This window comes from Trichomycterus rosablanca, chromosome 1 (assembly GCF_030014385.1).
Source record: "Trichomycterus rosablanca isolate fTriRos1 chromosome 1, fTriRos1.hap1, whole genome shotgun sequence".
In the NCBI taxonomy this organism is placed as follows: Eukaryota; Metazoa; Chordata; class Actinopteri; order Siluriformes; family Trichomycteridae; genus Trichomycterus; species Trichomycterus rosablanca.
Genome location: NC_085988.1, coordinates 37,651,154 through 37,662,216, shown reverse-complemented (window position 1 = coordinate 37,662,216; position 11,063 = coordinate 37,651,154). Strand labels below are relative to the sequence as shown.

Sequence of the window (11,063 nt, the reverse complement as noted above, 5' to 3'; positions counted from 1 at the left end):
GGGTATTGCACATCTCTGGCGTAAAATTGACATTCCACCATAAGAACATCATACCAAAAGTCAAACATGGTGGTGGTGGTGTGATGGTCTGGTGCTACTTTGCTTATGCAGACAAAAGGCTTTAGATCAGTTTGATTATGCAGCAGGACAATATTCAGAATCACACCAGCAAATCCACCTCTAAATGGCTCAAGTAAAACAAAATAAGGTATTGAAGTGGCCTGACTTGAATCTTATTGTGATGCCACAACATGATTTTAAACCCTCCAGTGTAGCTGATTTTAATCAATTCTGCAAAGATGAGTGGGCTAAGATTCCTTCACAGTAATGTAAAAGACTTACCGCAAGTTATAGCAAACTTATTATTAGGTTGGGGGGGGGGGGGGGTTACTTTTTCACATGAGTAATATAGGTTTTGAATGAATCGTTATCTTTAATAAACTGAATGATCATTTAAAAGCTGCATTTTGTGTGCTTGTGTTGTCTTATAATAAAATTAGTTGGAAAATCTGAAACTCTGAAATTGGACAATTTAAATAATAAAATAAAAGAAATCGAGTGGGGGCAAATACTTTTTCCACAGCACTGTATGCCTCAAACAGTGCTAACAGAGGAAAAGGACAAACCGATAAGGCTACAAATTTAGGAATTTAATCCATTAACAGTAATCCACAAAATATAGTAACTAGCTAATCTTTCAAATGTGCAGTTGTATTACTTATTAATGACTAAATATCACTAAAATAGTACTGAATAATTCAAAATTAAACTAAGTAATCTGAGTATGTTCTCATAAGTCTTCACCTATTGTTAGATTTTGGTTATGTAATACCCACATGGGTATCATAAAAGCAAACAAACCAACCAGCGATACCATGCTTAGTAAATAGATATAATACTGCCAGTCATGCAGTTGAATGGACTCTTTCATGCAGGTAAGGACACACCTAATCAAGTGCTTGTGCTTATTAAAATAAAAATAGCATGATGTTTCCTCCCTCACTGCTATCTAGTTATTCTATACATAGTCTGTGTAATGTATAATGTTTGTAATAATGTTTTAATGCGTGCAAACACATTTTACTAATGTTGTAATGGTTTATTTGAAACATTTGACATGTCAGGTCTGGATCTTAATTCTGCACTTCACATGTTTATTACTCTATGTGTGTTTTAGGGTGCAACAATGTGCCATTCCAATGAAAAACGATACCTGATCTACTTGTCTATTTTAATTTTGTCAGTACATGGATACCTTAGCAATGCCTCGTTTTGCCCCCCTACAGCTGCTTCTCTCATTAAGGATAATCCATTTGCAGTGATATGGAACAGTCCTACCCCAGTGTGTAAGAAGCTTGAGATCAATTTGGATTTTTCAGCCTTCCAAGCAGTGGCAACAACCGAAAGTGATCCTGATCAGTTTCTTTTTATCTTTTACGCCAATCGACTTGGGTTGTACCCATACACGGTTAACAGTACTGGAATTCAGTATAATGGTGGCATTCCGCAAAAAGGAAACCTGAAAGCCAGCCAGGGGAAAGCCCAACTCGATATTACCCAATACATTCCTGAGTTCAACACAGGCCTAGCTGTAATTGACTGGGAGGAGTGGCGTCCACTGTGGGATAGAAATTGGGGCTCCAAAATCATTTATCAGAAGATGTCCATTCAGTTTGCAGTAGAGAATGACCCATCTTTATCCTCAAGTGAAGCTGTTAAAGTTGCCAAGGAGCAGTTTAAGAAAGCAGCCAGGGATTACATGGAGGAGACAATAAAACTTGGAATCAAGATGCGTCCAAAGTACCTCTGGGGTTTCTACCTGTTTCCAGATTCCTACAACTATGGGTATGAAGAACCAGGATACACAGGAGATTGCTCAGAGATTGAGAGAAGTCGTAATGATGAGCTCCTATGGCTTTGGAATTCCAGTACAGCTCTGTTTCCCTCTGCATATCTACCACTCAGTCTAAATGAAAACCCAAATGCAGCTTTGTTTGTCAGAGGTCGTGTGAAGGAAGCTGTGAGGGTGGCTGCACTGCCAAAGCATGTCTACACTTCCCCTGTTTATGTGTACTTGCGCCCTCTCTTCCGTGATCAGAACAAAGTATACCTGAGTGAGGTAAGATTTCAGACACTACTACATATAAAACACTTACTCCATAGTTTTGCAAACTGCAACACAAATGTCTAAATATTATATATTCTTTTGTTATTATCTGAGGCTGATCTAGTGAGGAGCATTGGGGAGAGTGCAGCTTTAGGAGCATCAGGTGTGGTGCTCTGGGGTGCTAGTAGTGACTACAATGAAAAGGTATTCAGTGCCAATACCAAATTACCATTGTTATGTAAATTCATTAATAAGGCTGTCTAAAACTAAGAAAACCTTTGCTAAATCATGATAGATTTAAATTTTCAGTTAATTAGATTGCTGATAGCATTATTTGAACATTTTTTTTCTTTTTTTTTTTCTTTTAGTCCTCATGTGAAGCACTGGCTGCCTATCTGCCCTCCACACTTAATCCTTATGTGGCCAATGTAACAGCAGCTGCAAAACTCTGCAGTCAGACTTTGTGCCAAAGCAATGGACGCTGTGTTCGGAAGAATCCTGACTCTGATGATTACCTGCACCTGAACCCAGATAACTTCAGTATTCAGAAGCTTAATGGAAAATACAGAGCTGTTGGTGTACCATCTCAACTGGATCTTAACTTCTTTGTAGAGAGGTTTACCTGTCAGTGCTATGCTGGTCTACAATGCTCTGACAACACATTAATTTAATTTCAACTCAAAAGTACTTAGTAAAGTGTGATTTTTAGGTCTTCCTGTAGCATTACAAGTAATAATTTTGCTTTTACAATAGATTTTTTTATCATTTACACAGGGCAAATTAAAAAAATTAAACATTAAAATAAGGTTAATAAATGGAACTTTATGACTAAATTTTTCATATGTAATATAGGTTTTGAATAAATCTTATAAACCTCATTTATTTGAATAAATAAATGTTTTTTTATTTTGATTTTGTGGTTACATGTGTTAAACTGAAATACGTTGGAAGATCTAAAACATTTAATTGTCCTCCCACAAAGACAAGCAATCAGTCTAACTAAAGCTACTAAAACCTGTCCTAAGTGTGTGTATTTGTTTGCCCTGTGATAGACTGGCAACACACCTGGGGTGTTTCTTTTGACCAATGAATTTGACCCTCCACAACCCTGACCATAATAAAGTAGTAGTAAAACAAACAATGAATGAATGAATTGTGATGGGCAAATACTTTTTCACAGCATGGTATGCTAGTCTGGATACAGAGAATAAAAATCCAATTATAAGTCAGATCCTGGCTTGTAACAAGGATTCTTCTGTTTTCCAGGCTACTTTAGGAATTTTAGGCTATGCATTTACATTTAGTAACCGCTTCACCCTGACCAGGGCCACTGTGTGTCCAGAGCCTACCCAAACACACTAGGTGCTTATTTTAGGGATATTTTGCATTATAAGGTCTAATTTCAATAAATAGAATAGAATGCCTTCATTTAGACATATACAGGTGTACAGTACAACAAAATTCTTTCTTCACATATCTTGTCTGGAAGCTGGGGTAAGAGCATAGGGTCAGCCATCGTACTCGCCCCTTGAGCAGACAGGGTTTAGGGCCTTGCTCAAAGGCCCAACAGTGGCTGCATGGCAGAGCTGGGATTCAAACTCCAAAACTTTCAGTTCATAGCCCAAAGCTTTACCCACTAGGCTACCACTGTCCCGCCTTGATTTTCTTTTTAATGCAGAAAAAAATTACCAACTGAATAATAAGTCGAACATAATCACACAACTAATGCTAAAAAGCTGGCAATAATCTGGCAGTTTGGCTTCTGATACATGTGGGCCTTTAATGAGTTTAACGTCCTGTGAATAAATTATGGCATTGCATGGATAAGACTATTATTTGCACCTTGAGTTTTATAACTGTGACTACAGAAATAATCTAATGTTTTATTCTGAAGAATGTTTAAATACAGAAAAGAATATGAATTGGTTTGGTTTTCAAACTAGTCCAATTTTGGTTCCCATTAATTTATTTTCATACTTAACAAGTCCTAACAAGTCACAGGATCCAGGAGGCAATTACGTACATCTATACTTACCACTAATATTTCTACTATTATATACATTGTCATCCTCTTTTTATAACCGGTAACACCTGCAAATCTTTGTCAGCGTAATGAGGCCCTGACTGTTTCATCTATTAATTTTTATCACACTAAGATACTTGCAACATGTTGGTCTATAAATGGTGAATATGGTAAGTATTTTTTGAGTCAACATCACAGTTGATGCATGGCATGTTCTTCCTTGGTCTAATGGTCTATGTGCACATGCTTTGCTGCAATCCGAGTCAGTCAGCTTATTATTTCACTCAGTTGCTTCAAGACTCACACAGTCAACAGCATCAGTCGGATCATTCAAGCAAGTAAGCTTATCACATTTTAGTGCATCTACCTCTAATCTGAGCCTGATGTGCATCTTACCTTGTAGAAAACCCAGCGTCTCCATCTGAGCCATTAAAATGATGAATGACAAACCGCCGCTTCATAGTAAGCTTCTCGATTTGTTTCCTGAGCTGCAAGATCTTCTTTCTGAAAGGCGGGATCCAGAGACGAAGCAAAGTCGTGGTCCTTGGGGATGGTATCAGCTTCCCTGCTGATGTGTGTCATCCTCTGCTGGTCACTTTCTCCTCCAGAACAGCTCCCTCTTTTAACAAGAGCCGTCTCGGACCCTAGCTCACCAACATCCTCATTTTAAAAGTGCTGGCTACAAACTGGTGTATGGCGACTGACAGTAAAGTTATCATCTGTATAGTGCATTTTCGTTTATATCCACATAAGATGTGAATGTATGAAAATGCAGTACTTTGTTGTACTTACTTAGGGCTTGACACATCGGTATACAGCAACATTCAGCAAGCATTGCTTATTTGAAACTTAAACATCTTGCTTTGAGACATTTCCGCCACTGTTAATATTATGCATTAGTGTTTGGCAGGCAGAGGTAGATACATTAAGAAATGAATTATTTGATCCTAAAGTTCATATTAACATGTACATTAAATTAATAGCCAGTGTGTATGTGTATATACAATAAGCAACAACATTAACAGTAAGAAATATATTGTTTGATTAGATCATCCTCACTAGCCATCTGCTTGATCAGTGTCTTTGTGGGTTAGAATATTCAACCCTCCTTGGATTCAAAAAGTATTAAGACCACTAGACTTTGTGCACATTATTGTTTTGTGGATTTGATTTGAAATATTTATCACTAATAATGATTAAATAAAACTATGTTTCTTTTTTAGTTTTTTATTATTATTATTATTATTATTATTATTGCCATTTTACCCCCTTTTTCTCCCAATATAGCATAGTCAATCTGCTGCTGGGCACCCCTAGTCTACGATGGATTTGCGCTTGAGGCCGGCTTCTTGCACGGAAAGCCACACCCCGAACTCTGCGCTCCTCCACCGCTGTGCAGGTGCCCTGGGCAACCATGATCCTTACACAGCCCCACCCCTTTGTTAAATCTGGCCATTTTCCACCCTAGAAGACTGGAGGGCAATTTTGTCTGCTGCAAGCATTAGCCAATTATGCCTGCTAGAGGGCGCCCAGCCGACCAGTAGCAGAGCCGAGACTCGAACCTGGGTGCGCCCTAAAAATAATTTTAAATCAAAAACTTTTAAAAAGTATTCTGACCCTTTATTAAATACTATGTAGGTGTCCCTACATGTGGAACTAAAATGTGAAAATGACTTGGTTGTTTGTTGTACTTCTATAAATGTAGCAGGTGCAGCAGGATTGTTGGGGTTTTTGAACAAAACCTCAATGCTGGGAGAAGAATAGTGCTTCAACCAAAAAATATAAAGCTAAGTGCCCTGTGAACAGAATGTATCCCCTAAAGACTAGATGAAGAATAACACACAGTGTGCATGAAAAAAGAAAATAGCTCAAGTATTTAAGTCTACACCTACAATGAGTACATAAAACAGGGTACAACAGGGTACGTAAAAAAGAGACCAGGAAGTTAACAGTATTTAAAAATTGCAACAACACTGCTGGATCTGTCACATTTTTGACACTTTTATCCAAAGCAACTTAAGCAGCAGCTTAAGCAACTGAGGATTTAAGGCCTTGCTCAAGGGTCCAACAGTGGCAACCTGGCAGTGGCGTGGTTTGAACTAGCAACCATCTGCTTACTAGTCCAGTATCTTAACCCCTAGGCTACACCTGCTTAAAGCAGAACAACATAACCATGTTATGGCCGTGTTAGTGCCAGTGGAGTGCTAAGTATGGTCTACCACCCAAACATCATCTAGTTAGCGGGGTTCCAGTGGTGGACCCTTTTGATTGATAAATGAGGTACATAGTGTACAGAGCAACAGATAAGCTGCAGTCAGTACTTGTATTTCCACAACCATACAAATGTTAATCTGTTAATTAGTAAGGTAGGCAACTATTATTACAAACTTGTAAACACTTTAAACCCTTTAAAACCCTTTATGTATATACATAAAAGATAACATTTTACTGCTTGTACCAGCTGTTTGGCACTTAGTAGTCAGTCAAGTATGTAAAATCCATTTGCCTCCAGAACAGCTTAAAATCTTTGTGGCATTCATTTAATAAGCTGCTCAGGGATTTTGTGTCATGCTATCTTAACAGAATTATTAGTTATAGCCCACTTCTGTGCATTCATGTTGATTTTTGTGCATTTTGTTCTCAAAACAAAACAAGAACAGAGCTGAAATTTAAAATAATTTTATAAGCAAGAAAAATGCACAAAATGTTTAAGAAACAATCATATGACCAGTATTTAGAATCATGAAATAACACTCGATAATCTGCCCACTGAGCCATAATGGGGTTTGTGCCTTATTTAAATGTACTATATTTTAGAAACTGTACATCAAAGTAAACCTATTTGTTTAGGAAATGATTAATGGATTGTTGTGGATATAAATAATTGTAATAGGCCATTTCTTCTAATTGTGTCCAAAGCTTTACTTTTTTTTGTCTTAAAATGATTAATTGATTGGTTGGCTATATTTAATTACAAATATTTTACTATATAAACATGACATAAACCACATAAAGTGACTAGTACTGTAAGTGTTTAATGACACTGCTTTAGTGCAATAAGCACTGATTTAGTGCTTTCTGTGCAGACGTGCAATGCGGCACTACAAAGTATTCACATTTTGATAAATGGAAATCATAACACTAACTGCTGAATTTAATAACAACCTTTTTAAAGAGCACTTAAAGATGTGATTTACAGTAGAATGGAGGATATTCGACGGTTAAAATGGTTAGAATAGCAACTTGTATGATTATTTTGACTGTAGATGGCAGCAAAGTATTCTTCTAATGATAAATTATTTATTATTCATCGCCTGCTCTGCCTTTATTTTAGTTAGGACAAAACACATGACATTTAGGATAACATAGTTCATCTTGCCTGTTTGACATTTAATAATGTAAGTTCCTACAGGACCACCATATTTCAGAACATTACAGAAAAGATAGCTCTGATAAACCAGTACAGATCAGATGCTGTTTAAAATCCCTTCAGTATAAAACATGACAGGATTTTAATAGAATAGGCATTATTTAATAAGGCATGTAAAATAAAATTTTAAGGCCAGATCTGTTTAAATGAACTGGTCTAAGATAAATAAACTGAACTAGACCCTGAGACAAAATAGTCTCTAAGCTGGTGAAATATTAGGGATGATATTTGGATTTTTTAATGAAATGCAGTTTTGACATTCAAGTCATCATTCACCATGCAGTGCACCAATCTGGCTTCAGATTTAGTGTTAAATGGAAACAAAAATGCCACATTTGCATGAATCGGAACAAAAGGCTGGCTAGTGACTGCCTGTGACTGGCATAGTGCTCTACTTCTCAGTGAAGGGGCTGGTCTGCACTACAGCAGCATGACACAAGAGCCTCCAGACACACAAAAGACAGCTTTTACCAAAGACAAGACTCACTGATTACTAAAACCAGTCCATAAAATATACAAGCTGGCTAGTTTAATCATCCTGATTCTATTTAGATATAAAATATATATTAGTATGTAACCAAAGCTAGCTCATATCATAGGCAGTATAGGCAAATGCTAGAACAAAAAACTCACAACATTATATATTACAAGTCTAATAATATAAGCCTAACATTTTTTGTGATGCATGCACTGCGAGTTTGGAATCCCCCTGGCACATCAACCCCCCCACCCCCACTTCCTCATGCTATAGTTAGAATTACCTGGCTGTAAAGCAGGGGGACTGCCAGTGAGTGAGTGACAGTATGTAATTAACAGTAAACACGAAGATTAGCTAACGACATAGCAGCAGCCAGCCAATATGTCAAAAAGGCTGAAGCCCTCTGGTGCGCATGTGAGACAAAATTAAAAGAAGAGGAGGAAAGATGGTAAAAAGACAGAGGCAATGTAAAGTGATGAATGAACACTTTGTCTGTTGCATAGTAATAGTAACCATCAGAACAAAGTTACTAGAAAGGTCTGTCATACACAAATAAGTTAAAATCAAAGTAATATCCTCATAATGTATGAACATTAATAATGCATGGTTGTAGTCCACTGCATTTAGTGTCTGGCATTCACTGGTCTGACATCCTCCAGATGTTAAAACTCAAATCATCACAAATTTTGCCTCCCAAAACGGCTCCTGATTAATTCTGTTGCATCTTATTTTTTTAATCGAGAGCCAGTGTGACTCAGTATGAGTTTCTGAGTCACAGAAAAGCCATGTCCAGATCCTGGCTCAGAATTAGGATGTTAATCCTGAACCTGAACCCCCCCCCCACACACACCCACTTTCCACCTCTTTAAGCCCCAGCTTCAAGCCTCTAAGCAGGCAGTGCTGAGAGTTCGTCCTATAGTGCTTACTGGCTTTTGAACCTTAGCTTTAGTGTTTTTTCCACTAAGAGGGTAAAATTCACCCACATGGTATCCCTGCTCAAAGGATGAGCTCTAAGGTGGGCCATGTCTATTTGGGAGGGATGACTGAACATATGTGTGTCCTGAGAGGCTTTGGTTCTTGACTGTATCTGTCCCTTGACATCGATTCTTCTTTGTGCTAAAAAGGATAGATTCTTGCAAACTTGCTTTGACTACCGGTCTTTACTGCATTACAATCAATGACCCAATGACTAATGAATTCTGCTATTAAGTCTTTGCAGCTGACTTCAGTATTATGAAACTAGATCTGCACAATCCAGCAGGCCTTCACCCACTGCACTTGGGTCCAAAATCTTCTGGAGGTAAGTCTGCAATGCAGCTTACCTAAACCACCACATTACATGTGTTTCTTGCATTTGACCAATCAGTGCTGTGCACCCTTTGCTTCACCCTTACTGCCCAAATTTAGCATGGGTACAGTAGGCACAGTACAAATAATTTGGCAATGAAAACGTCTAGTATATGTGGAATCACAGATTTAAAGACTTACTGTATGGTATCATGCAATGGAAAATTAACATTCGATTCACAAAAGCTTTACTTCAAGGAACATCAAATAGAGTTGTGAACTTGAGTTTTATATATAGTTATTATTCATGATTTTGTCAGTGACCACTGGGACAATACATACCTGGAATCAAGCTTTTAAGTGTAACAATGACTTGAAAATGAACACAACCTACATTTATTTATCTATGATTTATTATGTCACACAAAAGCCATTACTCAGCCACATGGGCGGATCTACCGGGGTGGCATAGGGTGGCAAATGCCACCCTAAAAGAAAGCCTTGCCACCCCTGCTGCCACCCCAGTTGGCAGCAACAAATTAAAAGAAAAGTTATGGCCAATTTGCAACGCTGCCACTCTGACAGTCAAAAACTGTTTGCTTTCCCTCTCATACATCTGCCACTCATCACCTGTGTCTTACCTTAATGCCTTTCCTTTGATAATGATAATGCCCCACCTACAGTAGTGTTACCATACTTTTATCTCCTATTAATGAGATTACATTGTATGGTCACTTATTCCTAATATGAACTGTTTCACATGAAACCTTAAATGCAAGACATTGATTGCGTGAGATTAAGTTTGTCTGTATGAGTTTGTAAATGGCAGCCCGTGCCCTTTTGTAGTGTGTACATACTATTTCTCATCAAACTGTTATAACTGTGATTAAATTCAGTATAAATACGTCTGCCATATGTTGCCACCCCTCAAAAATTCCTGCCCCCCTCTCGCCACCCCATAAATATTTTTCTAGATCCGCCCCTGCTCAGCCATGACTTGTGTGTACTGCCATACTTGTGTGTGTAGGCAGGGCAAAATGAAATTTTGAAATGAAATGAAAATGCATAATCATTAGGTAAATAAAGGGATGCCAGTTCCAGCCCACATCTGTACAGCTGGAGTCAATGACTTCCTTATAAGCTGGACAATATACAGTATTGATAGGAAAATGCATACTAAGCTTATTATACAAATCGAAACAGTATTATACAGTAGGAGAAATGTTTAATAACAGATTTACTGTGGTCTAGCATTTTCTGTATGTAAATAGTTTTTGAATGACTTTTTATATGCTAACACCTTCAGATTTTGAACAGATGTGTCATAGGCTAGCAGCTTTCGCTTGTTAACAGATCGTGAGCAGACGTGTTGTAGGCAGTTCATAAACAGACATGGACTAGTACTTTTTAAACATGTAAACATGAACTTTTACACATAAACAGACTTAATATAGGCTAGTGTTTTCTGTATTCAAACAGTAAACTGAGTTATAGGTTGGAAGCTTTTTTAAGGTTAACACATTCTGTCTGTAAATAGTTAAATAATAGACGGAGCTAGGCTAGCACCTTTTACACAACATTAGCTGTTTGGTTAGCAGGAGTTCCAGCATGGCTTAGACGTGCCAGATTATTCACATTTTACTACTATTTTTATTACTGTCATTTTTTCTGAGGTACTTTAAAACTGTTGGACAGTATATTGTTTGTTTTTCTTAGACTCAGTCTGCTACTCTTTTGA

General features: G+C 37.6%; 1 protein-coding gene across 1 annotated transcript; it reads left to right on the top strand.

Moving 5' to 3' along the window:
• The first annotated feature begins 1,186 nt into the window (after nucleotides 1-1,186).
• spam1 (sperm adhesion molecule 1) lies at nucleotides 1,187-2,778 on the top strand. Its single transcript, XM_063000782.1, has 3 exons — nucleotides 1,187-2,119; nucleotides 2,222-2,311; nucleotides 2,476-2,778. The coding sequence occupies exons 1-3, from the start codon at nucleotides 1,187-1,189 to the stop codon at nucleotides 2,776-2,778; spliced, it is 1,326 nt and encodes a 441-aa protein (XP_062856852.1).
• The last annotated feature ends 8,285 nt before the right edge of the window (nucleotides 2,779-11,063 follow it).